Source organism: Poeciliopsis prolifica, unplaced genomic scaffold (assembly GCF_027474105.1).
Source record: "Poeciliopsis prolifica strain line A6 unplaced genomic scaffold, Auburn_PproV2 SCAFFOLD004, whole genome shotgun sequence".
In the NCBI taxonomy this organism is placed as follows: Eukaryota; Metazoa; Chordata; class Actinopteri; order Cyprinodontiformes; family Poeciliidae; genus Poeciliopsis; species Poeciliopsis prolifica.
In genome coordinates, this window is record NW_026562379.1 from 9,811,458 (window position 1) to 9,829,637 (window position 18,180).

Here is an 18,180-nt window from a genome sequence, read left to right on the forward strand (position 1 = left end):
GAGTCAGATGAGATGGTTTGAGAGCCTGATGAGAATGCCTCCCGGTTGCCTCTCAGATTAGATTAAAATACTTTATAATCAAAGCATGTAGGACTCTTGTTACTCCCTCACTGACACATGAACACCGAAATCCGAACTCTAAGAGTCCACGTTCAACTTTAGCAGATTGTCTCAAATGGGAATAAATCAGGTAGTATTGATTGGTTAGTGCTGACTATTAGGTTCACTTCCATGGAACATACTTAAGGGTCTCTGAAAATCAGGGGAATTACATTGAAAGACCATTTGAATGCCAGAGTCAGCCACACTGTAATGTAAGCTACTTTTTATTGCCTGGGTGAAAACAGAAGTAGCTCTGTATGTTAATCTTGTGAACCCCAGGCTTTCTTATAAATTAGGGAGTGTCAATAAGACACACTAGTGGACTGCAAACATTTAAACTTGACCTTATTTTCAAATGCATAAGAATTAAGCATTAATGAAAAATATTTACTAAATGTTCTTCTATGTTCTTCTTTCTGAGAAGAACATAGAGGCAAAATGTCATTCTGTAAAGACAACCAATACGCCTGCATATTTTTGAGATATAGAAATAGTCAAAGAATTAATGTATTTTAGAACTTATTCAAGTTCTACCAGTTTTCAAATTCAAAGATAAAGTAAACAAATTAAAATATATATATTGATAACTACAGTGGAATAACAGTGCTTTAAAAGCCTGTTAAGAAAGTGTAAGAAAGTTCAGTCCAAAAACCTTTGAGTCTTCATTGAGAAAACTTTTGAAATGACAAAGCAAAGGTGACTTGCTCCACACAGTTTCTCTTTTTAATGATCTCCTTTCATGAGCTGTAGTTTTAATTGGTAGGCCATATAGATGAGTAGGTTTGCAGATGTGATGTGATCTTTCCATTTTAAAGTTAACAGTACTTGATGTGTTCAGAGGTATAATTGTATGATATAAACCTGAGTTACAGGGTTATCCCTGTTCCTTTGATTCACGTTTTGTTCTGAACCAAATGTCTGTAAAATAGTTGGATTTATTCTGTGATTAAATCAATCTATGTACTAAGTAGGTGACTTCTTAAGGCAATTGGGAGCACATTTTATTAATAGTTATATGAATAAATGTTAGCTTAAAATAAATGGTCACCAAACATTTTAGATTTTTATTTTGTAAAAAAAAAAAAAAAAATGGGGAAAAACATAGAATTTTTGCTCTTCTCTGTAATGCAATCCCATATATATTTGTGTTTGCAGTATGGTAGATTTGTTCAGGGTATTTAAATATTTAACTGAAAACAATGAGGAAAAAATGTTTAACAGTTTTTTTTTTGTTTTTTTTTCTCCTCTTTCATCCCCTGCCTTGCATCTCCTGATCTCCACGTTTTAGTGCAGAGACCAATTAAATGTTCAAGCGATTTACAAGCTGCTGCCCTGAGCCCAACCATCAACTGGAATAATAATAATTTTTTAAAAATGAACTACCCACTTAATTAATCACCTTGGGGGTCCCCAAATCACTCGAGGTTTATAACAGGGTGGATGGAAATCTGATAGCTCTAGCACACTGTTAAAAGTCAGCAGAATTGGAAAGCTCTTCTTCACCTGCTTGATCAGGAATCGCCAGTAGGCCAAGGCATCTGTGTAACATTCTGTGTTTCCTTTGAACGTTTCTCATTCATCTTGGGCTTTTAAAGCACAGCAGGTGCTAACGGCTACATAAGAAATGAGGAGAGAAAAATATATTTTTTCTTTGTTTTGTATCTTCCTTTTCTTCCTTTCTTCAATTTATAGCGAAAGCCATAAATTGAAAAAAGTGTGGAAATGGAAGAAGGAAAAAAAAAGATCCAGTGGAAATGTAGTTAGTGAGAAGTCCCCTTTGGATTTCCAGGTCACTTGGCGAGAATCTATCTGGGTGAATGCAGACAAGACACCTCAGGTTTTAATGCAAACAATCCACGCTCCTGCAGTTTGCATAGGAAGATGGAATAGTCCGCTGAAATGTGTATTTAGACTAATGCGTGTGCTGCCATGTTATGCAGAGGTCGCTTTTCATGAGATCGAACATTGGTTTAAAGATGAGTAAATAAAGTGAAACCACATGTTTGATCAGTGAGTACAATTTGGTTGGACAAAATGTCTGTTTGTGTGTGATTCAAATGACTAAAAATAGCAACATAACCATCAAGCTCGTGCTCCTGTCAAACTGCTTCCTGTCTTGTCACAAAAAGTGCACTGATCTAGTTGCAACTGCAAAACTTCAATCCTGGGAAAGGCAACATGTAGGTCAGATGTGTCCAAAATTAGATTTTACCTTGGACTGATGCTGCTACCACCATGTCAGACATGGTGGTAGCATTATCATGCTTTTTTTAACAGTCACATGTCAGAGTTAATTCAGTGTTTTATTTTCTATTTTAAGTAAATAGAAAAAGTCATAGCAGAAGGAGAATGTTTAGTTGTTGACAGCTGTAACTCAGCTGATGCCCCCTTTCAAGAAGATATTACAGCAAAACAGAATACTAGACCAGATGTAACCACTATGGAAAGAAAATAAAAATGGAGAGAAAATATAAAGTTAATAAGTTAACAGTGAATAATGGAGAGTTGAAGAAAGAAGAAAAGTGAGGATGTGGTCAGTGTGTCCTCCAGCATCCGTAGAACAGCATAAGTAAAGAAATAGCTTAGGACAGTGATGGCTACAGTTCTGCTAATGTCCTAATATTGCAACAATTTTTTTTTTTTTTTTTATATAGTGCTTAGCGTCACTTAGCGTCAATCTAAATTATGTTTGTCCTGGATAGTTTCTAAATTGCTAATTTATTTACTTTTTTGTAAACTTTCACTTGAATAAAGTTTGATATCTATGTTGAAATTTTGAGATTAAATGACAGATGTGATTGTATCAGTGGAGTGAAAAGGCAGTGCCGGAGTAATGTAAGCTCAAGCAGCAAAGGGTCTATACCACTGAAATGTAAGTTAAATATGCAGTGATGGAAGGAGAATGGTTAGTTGGTGAAACATTCTTTTTACATTGTAAGTAAAATGTTTACTGTGTTCTGTAAGCATTTTTTAGCTTAGGGTTTCTTTTTCAACCATTTTACTGAAGTCTTCATATGCATGTATTCTGTGTGCTTCCCCTACTTGTTTTGTTTTCTACTTTAATCAACATGAATGGTTTAAGCCACTTAATTATTGTTTTTTATGTTTTTTTCACCTTTTACAATAACATATTACCTTGTGTGTTTAAGGTGCCATATTGTAAACACACAAAAGGGCTAAAAACAAGCTTACTGAGGAAGTAGACAGAAACACACAGCGACATTAAATCACAGCAGGTGCTTATTTAAAACGATGTGATTCAGTCTCTTAGTTTTGACAACGGCAGCCCTGGTTGAGCTGACTTTCTTTATGGAAAGGAGGTAATTGGTGCTAATGCTTCGAAGCACTAAAAGCCAAAAGCAAAAAAAAAAAAAAGAAAATGCTGCAAGTGCTTTCTCCTGATTATCCTCTAATGGTCTCAAATTAGCTGAGCATAATCATATGCCTCTTATGCAGTGGCTTCCATATCCCGCCCCCAAATGTCACACAGAGAGGCGGTGGGGGGTAAATGTTAGGCAAGGCAAAAAAATAAGCTCATATAGGGGGGAAAATACAAAACATCCATAATGATATGCACACCTCAATCTTTATAAATCTATTATTGTTGTGCAGTACAATAATGTCCTTAATGTTAAAATAAATGAAACTGTGGCAGTATCAAAGAAACATGAAAAGTTTTCATTTTGGATTCTGCTTCCTATTTTATGTCCATAAAGCTAGTGAGTATGGGGTGAATTTAGCAAATCCTAAGGTTGTCTTGTTGTTTTCTTCTTTCTTGTATGTCTGCTAAACAAGAAAGTAGAGTTTGGCACCGTAATCTGTGCATTGTAATGAACAGTTCAGCTTGAACATAAAGCAATGTGACAGACTACAGGTGAGCAAAGGCTCATTTTGCTTTTCTCTGTCTTCCCTGCTTCTGTTCAGAGCCTAATTTATAGATGTTTTTATTTGAGATTAACCTGACAAGAATACTGGTGCATTATTTTTTTATTTTGATTTTTTTTTGCTATATTAGAAAATATAAGTTGTTATTCCATACAAAATGAGTTCAGAAAAGGAGACAAACATCATAGGAGAACTTAGAAGTCTAAATTTAGATGTAGGGCATAAGCAGTTCCAAGTTAAATGTTTTATGGTCCTGAAGAGCATATCTTTAGTGTAAATGCTGTTATTCCTCTGCAATGCTATGCTCTAAAGGTTGTAACTATATTTTATAATTTTATTGACAAACACCTTATGGACCACGATCAAGTCAAACTACTGACTTGATAAACCTTATTTTGAATTATGCCTCAGCATCTGATTTTTAAACGGGTTTTATCAGCTGCTGACAATTCCCCCAAGTAGGTAAGGGCAAAAGATCTGCCAAAGATCATTTCTTGTGGTTTATTCAAACTCAGCAGGGAAGTCTCTTTTGCATAGCATCTGCAAGCCAAAGTAATTTTTTTGTGTGATTTCTATTCACCTGGACTTAAGGGGACTAGAAGTCGGACCACCTTTGCTTCTCATCTTTGTTCCCAGACACGGATGAACCAGGAGTAGAAACCCTGGATTTTCTCTCAAACAGACCTGCTGCCTGTCACAGCTGTGATAGTCTGTTATAATGAAACTATTCCTATACAGTTTCCCTCTGGTCCACATACACTATTTTGCCAAATGAATTGTCTCACCCTTTAATTTGAGTTTTGCTAGGAGCATAAATTCACATATGTTTATTTGATTTCAACAATTGAATTGCAAAATGTCCCATATCAATACATTTTAATCATCTGACAGAATGCTGTACTTACTCCCCAATGAGGTTCAGATGTCACTGAAGTGACATTTGATTTCCCCGAATGGGGTCTCAGCAGGACAGTCTCCCCTGCTTCAGCACAGGGTGAAGATCCTTTCAAATAGCTTCTAAGTTATTCCAGCAATACCTGAAATATGAGTGGTTTTGTCTCAGGGTAAATCTAGACACATGTGGTTTCTGTGGTTGTAAACCTGCATCTCACATCTACTGAGGATCTTTGCATTGTAAGTGTTTTTGGAATACATCCACACTTACTTCCTGTCTCTTTTGATATGAATATTGTATTGATCTTATGACAAGTTTTTAGTGGGAATATTGAAGACTTTCCTTTGGGGTTTGTCATGGTTTCATACTTGGACCTCTTTTTTCTCTCTCTCTCTCTCTCTCTCTCTCTTCCTGCTCCTTGATGTCTATTGAGAGAAAACATGAAACCTCTTTCCAATTTCTTACTCTGTTTTTTGTCGTTTTTTAATGTCTGTTCCATATCTTCTAATGTTCTGTCCGTGTATAGCACTTTGGTTAAATTTGTTTTTGTTCTTATAAAGTGTTATTAAAGAGCTTGATCAGTTTGGAAATTATTTACTTCATTTGACCTTGAAGCGATGCTCATGAATTCTTGGTAAATGCTCGATAGAGTTGTTTTCTTTTAATGATGTCCGTAGCCTTGTCCTCATCTTTTTGAAATTTTCCAACTCTAATCATATTTGTCTTCAACAAAATACTGAAATGACACAGATGTAAAATATTTTTCTGCTCCTTTTTAAACAATTGTCACTGTACATGAACAGAATTACATACTGATACTGACTAAAACATAATTAGCACATTTCTATTTAACTATCGTTTACATGGTGACTGTTTTGGCCTTTTTTCTGCAGTTGTCCATTCTCTAATTATCCAGACAGTAAAGAAAGTGTCTTTTTTTCTGAATTCCCTGAGAGACACTTATTCTCTTTAGGAAAAGCTTGTCACTTGGAGTCAGAAACTGCCTGAGGTTCTTTTTCTTTCATTTTCTCTCTTCCTGTCTGCTCAATATACTGTGATAAGGACATAAACCTGCAGACATGAACACGTTTTTCTCTAATTACTCTTTCTTTCTATATGTGTGCACTATATCACTGTCTTTGAAGTTTGAAATAGCAGTTGAAATGAAGGTCACTCTATATTTTTAAAAATGTTTTCATCTGAGATTAATTAATTTTCTGTTTCTGTCTGAGGACTGTCTTTTTTATCAAAAAAATATTATTTGTTGTTGGTGGTTTCCTTGCTTTTTCCTTTGGTATTTTTTTGTTATTGTTGTGGTTGGGAAACTTGCCATAAAGAAGGGAAATCTCCCACCGCGGACTATGACTTGTATTTGAATATAGATGATGCTGTGTGTGCTGGGTGGGTTGAATTATGATAAACAAGAATATTAATTCTCTAAAGTAAGAGTCTGAAAAGAACAAACAGTTATTGGAATATTAAATATCTTATATCACTCATTTCATTGGTAAAACTTTTGCAAACTGTGCACGCCATCTTTCCTGCAATTTTGGCGGAGAAGTGCTTTTCAGCTAGCTGCCCTTTCCACAGATATTCCTTGAAGGCTGACCTATGATCACGCCCTCACCCGCCCCCTGTCACTGCCGACAGCTGAACACCAGGCGCTGTACGGCCGCACGAGTTGAAATGTCATTCACCCTTCTTTTTTTCCCCATTGTTATGCTTTTCTCATGTCTTCTCCGTCTTCGTTTCTCGCCCACACTTCTGTCCCTCCTTCCCCATTTTTATATGCGACAGGATAATCGCAGCATGAGCTGTCGTATCTCCTCCCGATCCATTTATTTTATCAGCTTCTGAAGATTTATTTGCCAGTCACACCTCCCACTCATCAGTTTTCCCCACCAAGACCCCAGCAGCTGATTTATAGATGAAAATAAATAAAATATACACATAAAAAACAATTGGCAATTTGGTACTTTGTCACTTCTGTGCAGAGGCCCCCTCCTCAGCAACCCTTGTTTCATTTTGCCACATCTGGAAAGCACATCTTCATTTCTGCTAGGTCATTTGACTACAGCAATAACTCCGTATGACTTCGGTGAAGATGCTGCGTGGCATGATTGTGACTGCCCTGTCAGTTGGTATTAGGCAGATGGTTTCCAGCGGGGCGTTGTGTGTGTGAGTGAGAGAGACAGAGAGATGGAGGGATGGTGGATGGGAAAAAGCTGTTAGTGTTGTTGTGCTGAGATAAAGCTCCAATAATACCCTTGCTGGGGAATCAGAGATTGAAAAACCGTTTCTTTGAAAATACGGTCAATATGAAGGAATGAGCAATGAGTTCAACACTATCAGATTTAGAAAACAACAATTCCCACATGATACATTGCTCACAAATGACTGTTTTGCGCCATATCATTGAAAGCTTTCAGCATAGATTTTAAATGTGTGCTGTTCACGCAGTGCTATTGATGTTGATTTGGAGACATCAGGAAAAAGACTACAATCATTAACTTCTCAATACTAAATTAGGATTTCCAGTCTTAGAAAGCAGCATATAATTGTAGAGGGGAAGGATTAAATTGCTTTCAAGATATTTTGCATATAAAAAATGTGAATGCATTTGAATTCAGCTCCCAACCTCTTGGTGTCAATAGTTCACAGAGACATGTATTATATATATATATCTGTTGTCTGAACTTTCCTTTGGTTCATTTCTGCAAAAGAGCTGCAAAACACCCAAATATCTTATGCTTTTTGAGTTTAGAACAACTATGAACTGCGATCTTCAATTTTTGTGACACAGGTTTTTCATTAATTTACGGCTCATGAGTTTGACTGGGCTAAATAACACATGGAAATGTGTTGATGTTAGCTCTTCTTGTATGTTCAATGTTATGGTCAAGTTAGAAGATGATTTTATGCCATAGCATCAAGTTGTTGTTTTTTTTGTTTTTGTTTTTTGCAGTGTTATTTATTCTATGGTTGACATGTATTTATCACCATCCATTTTTTGCATTGATGGCCTTTATTTAAGAGTATTCCCACAGGACGGGGTGAGAGAGAAAGTTTTACTAGTGACAAGAGCTACATCCAGCAAAGGAACTGGCAAAGGATAACCCTTCACAATTAGGTGACCTACTAGAAGCAGCTTTAGTAGTCCTCAGATTTACAGCAAAACTAAAACCAATCAACAATAACATGCAATATTTTGTTCATAAGTCTTATAAAGAGCCTAGTTGAAACAACTTGGATTTCAATAGTTGAAACATTTCTATTGCTGCTTGTAGAGGCAGAATAAACTACTTTAAAAATAAATTTTCTGTTTTTACAAAATATTTTGTCACGAGTGTCAGAAAGAAATACACACCAGCACAGGCTTTTTGACAAAGAAGATTTTTTAGACATTTCCAAAGAGGCAAAATTAAACCTGAAATGCCTGTCTTAAAGAAATTGTACCTTGAAGAAAATTCTTTCCAGCTTAAAGTGAAGCCTAGACTAAATTAATGTGGCACCCTGAAACCAAATTTTTGACAGCATGTTGTCTATTTCTTGAGCAACAAAAGGGACTAATCTCCTTGTGGAGAGAGGCACTGGCCCTGATGAACTAAAATATGAACCTCAAACAGCTGGTGTCAAATAGGGAAAGGGTCAACATTATTCTTTTCCTGTATACTTCAGGCTCCTGATGATGTACGTCAGAAGTGGCATTGTGTGTCTTATCTGCAGAATGAGTCAAAAGCAGCACTCTTTGTCTTCGTCCTTGGCATTGGCAGATGGTAATAAATGGGGATATTGAAGACTCAAAAAACTGCTACACTGGCAGTCTCCAAAGCCTGTCTTGCAAAGTACTTCCTTTACCCCATTTAGTGGTTCATGCAGTGTAAAATAGAAGATCTGTTTCTTGCAAAGTTTTTCTTGCAATTTTTTTCTAAACAAGAAAAGTACAATGGTGCAATGGTAGCCTTCAGTGATAATCAAAATGGCTTAAAATCCAATTTAGAACTCTCAAAACCTTAATACATGCTGTAGGATTTTATTTCCATAATGGAAAAAAAATCGGGGGCTCAACTATGAAATTAGTCCTGTGATTCATTTGCTTGATCAAACAAGGTTTGAAGTTCCATCTATCCATGGCCATACATACTGTAAATATTGAAAAAGTGAAACCGATTTCATAAAGCAGCGACATGTATTTGCAATTCTATACAGCCCTATGACCGAACATTACCTTCACTATGGAGAGTTAGTTGAAGGTTGAGAGCTGCTCATAAATATCTGAAAATAGTGATCAGAGACCATCCTAAGTGACTTTAAAATCATATACAGTATTTTGTAAAACATCAGACTGCAAACAAGTTAAAGGATACAAGGACACTTCAATGATGACTCCTATCACATTTTATTCAGCAGTTTGAGCGGTCCTGCTCTCCAATGGGAATCTTAATTTAGGGCAAACAGAGCAACAAAGAGAATACTCATTGTGGAAGCTTTCGAGTATCCACTCATGCCTGCCACATGTGACTGGCCTGCTCTGATGGTGAAGAGTGCATTGCTCATGTTTGTCTTCCTTGTTACAATCTCACTTTCAGCACAAAAATCTGGTTTTCTTACCAGGAAGCAACTTGTTATGAGAATATCAAACCAATGTGCAGGAATGAAAACGGTCATACAGTAAATTACAGATAACATTTCTTTAAGGTCTATTTATTGGAAACAATAAAATTAGAATAACAAAATTTATGCTCCATATACAACACTGGATACAATAAAACATGTCTATTGATTTCATCAATTCTTTGGTGAAATTGTAAACCTTGTTTATTGCTTTCAATAGCTTAATGCTTAAATACAAACTTGTATTCCAATATTCTATAATGAACTAAAGTCTCTTTTCAAACACCAATAAAATCGATCAATAAAAATAAATCCCATCTAATTATCATCTCTGTCCTGGACAATGAACTCTGTGTGTCTCAGACAGTTACAGAGTGTTTGGAGCGGGTCTGCTGCGCCTCTTCCAGAGAGTCTTGCTGACTTCTAATTGTCAATTTGAGTTATGTGAACTCAATGTTCAGCTTGTTGAACATTGATTAAACTGAGTGAAAAGTATATGCAGTTAAATGTCATTGTAATTATTTTTAAAAATGACACTTAAAAGTAGATTATGATCGAATGCTTTTGACCGCATCTGTCAAAATGATAGAATGAAAAGGTCCTGGTTCAATTCTCAATGCAAAGCGTAAAACAAAGGGCTGTTTTTTTTTTTTTTTTCTTTGCTTCCATGCCACCTAACTTCAGTCTGAACAGCATACACCCAGCATTGGAGTTTATGATATAACTTTGGTGAATTTTTCTGTAATTCCCAGAATCCATAAAGCAAATACTATTTTAATCTTGGAAATAATGGGCTGCATGACCACTGCAGTGAAATATTTTCACTGTCAATATTAGTATGAAAGGCAAACCTGCATTCAGACTAGACTGCACATGGGTATTGCTTTGTTTTCTGATATTATGAGGTCACACTGAAGGACAGGCAAGTTTTAGCCTGTAAAGATGGGCTCAGATCAGAAAAAAATAGTTTAGATTTTCAAACTCATTCAATGTTGCGAAGTAAAACCTCAAGTAGTTCCATAATCAATGTTTTAGATTATGAATAAAAGGTATTTTATTTGATCTAAATCAAACATGAATGAACTTCATTATATCCACCGTTGTTCATCATTATTTCTGGCTGCATTTCTGCTTTACCATTATTCATCTATGCCACTTTAGAGTTCTGAAACTCTTGATGAATGCCCTTTGCATCAGTCATGATTGATTACATGCTAGCTGATGACTTGCTTTATCACTTCTATGCTCAGAATATGTCAGAGCTCGTTTCTCCTCCCAAATCTCTCATTTTGAAGCTTTATTTTTTACTTATTTATGTTTTATTTCATTAAAAGTGACAGGACTGGGAGGCCAGAGTAAACAGAGATTGCAAAGGAGAATAATAATCAGACACCCCTGAATACAAAAAGGAAGGTAAACTCAACCTTTAACCTATACATTATGAATCATGCATTAAAGCTCGCCTTCTCAAGATATGTTTGACTCAAAATCAGCAGTAAACAACTGTAGGATCTCCCACAGGACAAAAGAACCAATCTGTCTATTTGAGCTAGGGCTCCAGGGCAGAAGATTAAATGCTTATTGAGATCTTTGTTTTCAACACATTATTTGTAACAACCTCTAAAGGCAAAATTTAACTGGAAAAGTTTTCTATAAACCCACCTAACCTCTCAAGAGCAATACATTCTTTTCATTGTCATCCCTATTTTATATCATTACTTGCCTTATGTGAAAATGTATTCTGAGTTATGTGAAACATTCATGAGATTATTTATACTCTAGCTTCAGTGCAATCACACATCAACTCTCTTGTGTCCACAGTTCCAGCTACAATCTACAAGGTGTCAGAAGACATCATTGTAAATGAGGGCAGTAATGTGACACTCAGCTGTTTGGCAAGTGGCAGGCCGGACCCTCTAATCACCTGGCGGCTGCTCAACCCCTCAGGTAAGAAACATGCAAACATTGCTCATTATTTTGGTTATTTTGTCCAAGCATCTCACAGGTTGTGAGACAGATTTTGTCATTGTATACTGTTAATGTTCAGTTTCTTACTTCACCCCAAATACGCAAACACAGTTTGAAATACTGTATCTAAATCTAGAAATATAGATTTCACCATGGGAAGCGGTAAGACTTCTTCTATTTTATTCCTTCAATGAAATGTTTCAGATAAATAGACAAGGATAACTTGAGTAAATATAAACTTAAATGCTGCTTCTTGAGATCTTTTAGCCTACTTTATGTTGTCATTAATTTTATTTATTTATTTTATTTTTGTAGTTCAACAGGCCTGACTGTAGCAAATAAAACTGTCAAAGCTCAACTTTCCAAAACATCAGGTTAATTTGTGACTAGCCACAACAAAATTGAAAGCAAGTCTCCCCTGGGGCATTTTGAATTATATACAGATTTTGAAAATGTGGATTCTAAGCTTTCTAATAATGTCAAATACAGAAATAAAAAATCAGATATGGTCATTGGAATGTGAGCAAATTGTCCTCAATGTTTCAAAAGAATTGACCCCAAATCTGATCAGCTACCAATGTGGGATTAACAAAAATTTACATTACTTTGCAAAAACTCAGCACTCCCTTGGTGTCTGGCAACTGGTATGATTGGGGAGTTGTACAGTCAAATGCTCACGTTTGTCTAGTTAAAAATTTTTAGAGATTTTTGTCCCTTTTCCCAACAAGGCTGTTGTGAAAATCGTTGCTGGAAGTCATGGAGTCGTCTGTGAACCATGAACTGTAGTGGAATTAAACCATGCATAAATACACACTGAAGGAACTACATTTCTTGGCTGGCTGGGGAATGCCTGGGGATTCCTCCAAAGGAGCTGGTCCAAGTGGCTGGGAAATCTGGGCTTCTTTCCTCAGGCTGCTGCCCCCCATCTGACTCTGTATAAGCAGAAGATATTAATGAATACAACATGTTGGACAATGTTTTCTTTCACCAACATTGTCATAGTTGTTTATTTTTTCTGAAGCCGTGCAGCTCAATCGCACAACAAATACCAACAAGCAGACATCATCAACAAAAACTCTGTCCACCATGAAGCCTGGCAGTGGCAGAATCATGCTCTGGTTGTACTTCTATGCTGCAGGGACTGGGAAAACAGAAAATATTGCCAAAGAGAATGGTCTGATTTGTCTGTCAGTAGGATATATGATTTTTAACAAGACAGTGACCCCACATAAACAGCAAAGCAACTCAGAAAGAGATAAAGTAGGACACTGAGGTGCTCCCAGTTCAAAGACCAGATCTGATTCTTATTACATTCTTATGGTGAACATAAAAAAAGATTGATCCCGAAGCCACCTGACAAAACTTGAGCTTGTTCGGAAAAGTTGATTGACCAGATGTGCCAGCCTGAGTGAGACGTATCCAGTCCGACTCAGGGCACCCAGTGATGCATCTAATGTCACATGCGGTATATATTTAAGCAATCACTCCTGTCATCTTTTTTGATATTTATGAAGTGACATGTTTTGTTTTCACTTTGAAATTAAAATAATTGCTTTCCTTTTTCCAAATCCTGGCCAAATTGTAATGATCTTGCCATTATTTACAACAGCAATTACAACCCGAAGACTCCAAGTGGATGGACACTTTTAAAAGATGTTTTAGTTTTCTCAGATGTTAGCAGTATTTTGATTTCGGGATGTAGCGCTTTTTCAGAGAAACAATGCATGTCTCAGGTCCCTGATAAGCTCGGAGAGTGATGGATGAAGATTGTAGAGTTGATGAAATCCCAGATTTGATGAGAGATTTGTGCTGATGGAAAGCCATTCTCTACTCATCTCTCTTTATCATTTGCCTCGTCTCCATGTCAGTACTCCAGACATGTTTCACTGACCACATCTGTTTTCTGCACCTGGAGCCTGAATAAATTGGAAAGGTGTATTGGCCTCTTTTCCATATAGGCATTAAAGAAGGCCAATTTGTTCTCCCTAATTTTACATGCCTTATGGATCAGACAGTCTGCAAGCTTCTCTGAAGTGCAGTGGAAGTGGAAAACTTTTTTTATTGCCTATAAAGTCAAAACAGAGAATAGTTCAGATTTCTAATAAAGGTGTTGAAACACCTCTGTATACACTGATGGTATTTTGTTTGGACGAATAGATGAAAATATCTATCGAGGTACAGAAAAGGTAATATCTTAGCTACAACAGTCTGCTTTTATTTGCCATTTCAAATTCTGTTTTCATAACGTTGCTTTTTTATATTTTTTTATTTGGTTTCTCCTTGTGTTATTGAGAAAGACATATTTTAAACAAGAAGAGGGAGTGGGGGAAAAAAAAAACGGTCAATGTACAGGCAGGATTGAAACCTGCACTATATGTCTGCATGCCACATATGGCTTCCTGAGATGAGAGCAGCACTTAATTTGAAAACACTGACACTGTTATTATTTTGGCTGCTGTTTTATGGGAGTGTTTCTCTGCAGAAACCTTAAGTCTGATGCAGCTCATGAGTGTGTGCAGGGAGAGATAATAGTGTCTGGCAGATGGCAGGCTCGCCCCTTCACACTGCTGTGCTTAGCTTCCAAGCTTCTCAACTTTTAGCAAGGACCCCAGATGTTCACAGGAAACAAACTGCCAGTCAAATTGAAGAGTCAAGCTAGTATGTGGAGTACAATTTAAGCCTTTGTTCTGCTCTCTAAAGCTGTTTTCACACTTACGCGGATCTTTTCACCTTTGCTATCATACCAAAGTATATGTTTTAACATTTTGCAAATCAAAGATAAACAATTGTTTGTTGAAAGGTTATTATGCAAAAACAAATTATTTTAAAAAAATTATACTGGAAAAAATATGGTTATTATGCAAAAACAAATTATTTAAAAAAATTATACTGGAAAAAATATGTGTTACTCTGTTGTAGTGGAGGTTACATTTAAGGTGAACATCATTCATGTAGCTGGAAGATATACGTTTCAAGTAAACTTTATTTTACCTAAATGGTCCTTGTGACTTGAGTGGCCCAGTCCGACTCCTGACTCTAATCTGATAGATAATCTGTGGAGTATGAAGGATTAGAATAATGGCCAGCGGACCTTTTGACCTAAAAGATTTGGAGCATATCACCAAAGATCATAGTTTGGGCCATATCTTTATGCCCAGCACATGTGGAGTCTCTGAACTGTGAAACTCCCAACGTTGAATTCTTCAACAAAATTTCCAAAATAATCTGCCTCAAGGTACACCTTGAGGCAGATAATTATGTGCACTATGTTGTAAAATTCATAAAACAGTTGAATGAAAAAGGCAATGTTTAAATCTATTTTCATACACCAAGGAGACACAAAGCAAACACTCAACTGTGTCACAAGGATAAGAATCGAGTTTTTAATCTCATACCAGCGTGCCTGCACAAGCGTTTTCCTTTTGAACTGCTTGCAATAATAGCATAGACACCATACTTATTTTAAACTGTTACATAAATGACATCATTACACAAATAAAAAAATGCTACAAGGTCATTGTTAGAGCTTACACCTCATTACACTGAACCTATAACTACTCATTTGTTCATATTCCCTGTTGCTTACACCATGTGCCCTTGCCAATGAGAATAAGGTAAAACATTAAGAGAACAAAACAACATTATTACCATTTTTGATTTTATTCAATAAAAAAAAATATCAAAGCAACTACTCTCATGCTAGAAGTCTGGCAGAAGCTCTCATGAGTATGATTGCATAAATATGGAGATGCAGACTGATGACTTTATTCGCAAATGAATTTGAATAGATCTTCGAGAAAATTAGGTGGCATACAAACACAAGAACAGAACAAACCCTCATGCTATACAGTCCCACTGAACTCTTGGCTATTTCCTACAGTGTTTTTGCTCTTATGTGTCCCTAAAGAGTCAAAATCAATTAATTTGAAAATCCTTAAGAACTCAAGGATATCAGCAGAGCATAGAAATGCCTGAGCACCCAGGCTCACTCAACAAGAAAATTATCTTCAGGCCACATGAGACAAGTCCTTTGGAGTAATGGCGGCAGCTGAGAGATGTTCATCAGCCAGACATGTCTGACTTTTCCATTAAAATCCTCTTTAGGTCTCCACAGTTAGTACGAATGAGGAATTGCAAAATATGCAGTGACTGGCATGGTCTTGACAGATTCAAAATGGTTTAGCACAATCTACAAGCAAATAATTTCTGGATCTACACGTAAACTCTCTTAAAGCGGTGTTGCTTTTTTTATGATGCAAAATCAATTTATCAGACCAGATTAAATATTATATATTAATTCTAAATTATTCCAAAGTTTGTCATCTCCATAGTTTGTCTGGTTAGAAATCTTGATGGTAAAAATTCATGAGGAAAACCTGATGTACTCCTTTAGGATTAAATTACATGAGTGACAAATGATGCTAACCGTTTCAGCTGACATTTCATTTTAGGATTTATTTACTGCACAGTTTTAGCAGTAATTCTCAAGGTTTCCATGTTCATTACTGCTGTCATCTGTTTCTACAATGCATCCAAGCTGCATTTTAACCCTGCTCCACTTTTTCACTGATGCTGCTGACTATTTCTGTTGGTTATCATACAGCTAATTAGATTAAAACTGATGTGTTTGGTTTCTTAATGACAAACTAGCTTGCACCGAGCTGGTTGGAAATCTAATCAGGAATTGCTTTTTGTGGTGATTAAAATAGATGCATAACTGGGCTCCACCAAATACGTTTGTCACCGAGACACGAACTCTGACAATCGATTGCTTACATTTTACTGAGCTAGATTTGACTCTAGACTATAAAATCTGTGTTTTGTTGAAGTCTGCCAATACATAATTATTGTTTCGAAACTGCAGGCAGCAGGAACTGATATGACAATATAGCAAGAGATACAAGTATATCAAACCTGGTGCTCATTAGAGTTGGCAGGAGTAGGAGCTAGAGACGAGTGATGCAGATAATACAACTTTTCAAGCGATATTTACAATGGTTAACTAAACATTGGATGTCAAGACATGTTTGTGTTTATATAAGCTTGTAATTACTCTACAGGTTGAGACAATCTCTTCTTGCTGAAATATTACAACATAATGATGAGAAGATGCTCTTGTTATGGCAGGCTTGCACATATTTAGATGCTCATATTGATAAATGAAGAGAACAAAGCGTCTTATCAGTGTGGGATTAATATTTGCATGATGATAACTTTTGAGAATTGATTAGTTTTACTTTTACTAAGATGCAATTCACCAACTGGGTTACTCCTCAAACAAAACAACATTTTGAACATACAACATAATTTTTTAGGTTTGAAAACAAAAGTGCTTTTAATTGTGTTTTATCAATGGTATCTCCTTAGATTGGGTCAAGCACATATTGGTGCATATGATATATGATATGTTATATATCTTATAAAGATTACTCAAACCAGAACTTCTGTAGTGGTTAATAATTCTAGTTTTTGATTTGAAAAAAAAATATTTTATCCATTAAAAAAATAGTTTCTTAGCTTTTCCCAAGCTATTGCTAGACATTTGTTAAATAATTCGACTATTTTTTGAAGGGAACTAATTAAATGCCTTCTCGGAAGACGGCTGTGAAATAATTTATTCTTACTGCACAGCACAAAACTGCGGATATTCTCTTCCTATTGACTAGACATTCACCTACATAATAAAAAATGCATTTGGGAATCATTAGACATATTTTTATGAAAGCTAATGCATTCTTTTGACAGGATGGAGCCACAGCATCTTAACTTTATCACCAGTATGAAAGCCACCACTGTTGATGATTTAAATAGAAAAATTAGCTGTAGTTCTTTTTTTTTTTTTTTTCAAATGGAAAAAATATATTTTTCTTTCATTTAGATTTTTTTGACATGCAGTTTGATAGTTCACAAAAAAAGAATGGACAGGGGCATGCTCATTATGAGGGATTGCTGCAAAGGTAATGACTCACCGCAATCATTTTTACATTATACTCACCTGATTGTTCATGAGAAGAAATTGATGCAAAGTCAGTAACTCAATGAAATAAACTGGTTTTCCTTTGTCAGAAAACATTTTACCAGTTAGCATAATAAAACAAATTATTTCTAAAAAGTATAGGATTGGAGTGCTTGAATTCTGAACATCTCTATATCCGGATAATTGTATGTATCTATATGTTTCAACTGAATATGATTTTGTTTTCTAAAGTGCCTTGAGGTTACATTTGCTTTTGATTGCCACCGTACAATTTTAACTTGGAATTCAACTTGACAACAGTTTTATTTCTAAATTATTTTTTTATTTCTAAATTATTTTGCTTTGCATAAGTATTTAGTGTTTAATCATTTAATCATTAGCAAAATAACGATGTCTGTCAAGACATTTCAATGTGAAAATGATGACAATCAGTGGCCTGTTGGGTTGATTACCATAGATGAAATACAACCACAATTAAACTGTCAAAGGAAAAACAAAGGGATGCAACGTAATTTTAAAAAAAGTTTATCTTACTATTCATATTAATATTGTATATGTTTTGGCCTTACATTAACAATGCTTTTTAACTTAAGCCAATGTTCCTTCTCTGTTTTGCTGAACCAAGTACGCAGCATTGTGAACAGATTTTTCTTTGATTTATGTGACAATAAGTCACTGCCAAATGTTGTGCCCTCCATATGTCAAAGCAGCAGTGTGTCTTCTAAAAAGAACCATTATA

At 35.8% G+C, this 18,180-nt stretch overlaps 1 protein-coding gene across 2 annotated transcripts in view; it reads left to right on the forward strand.

Annotated features, from left to right (window-relative positions):
- Nucleotides 1-18,180, forward strand: part of lsamp (limbic system associated membrane protein) — a 660,642-nt gene that overhangs the window by 601,695 nt on the left and 40,767 nt on the right. For both annotated transcript variants that reach the window (XM_055029076.1, XM_055029075.1), the window contains one exon: nucleotides 11,318-11,443. In XM_055029076.1, the coding sequence (XP_054885051.1) occupies nucleotides 11,318-11,443 (126 nt within the window). The remainder of the gene's footprint in view (nucleotides 1-11,317; nucleotides 11,444-18,180) is intronic.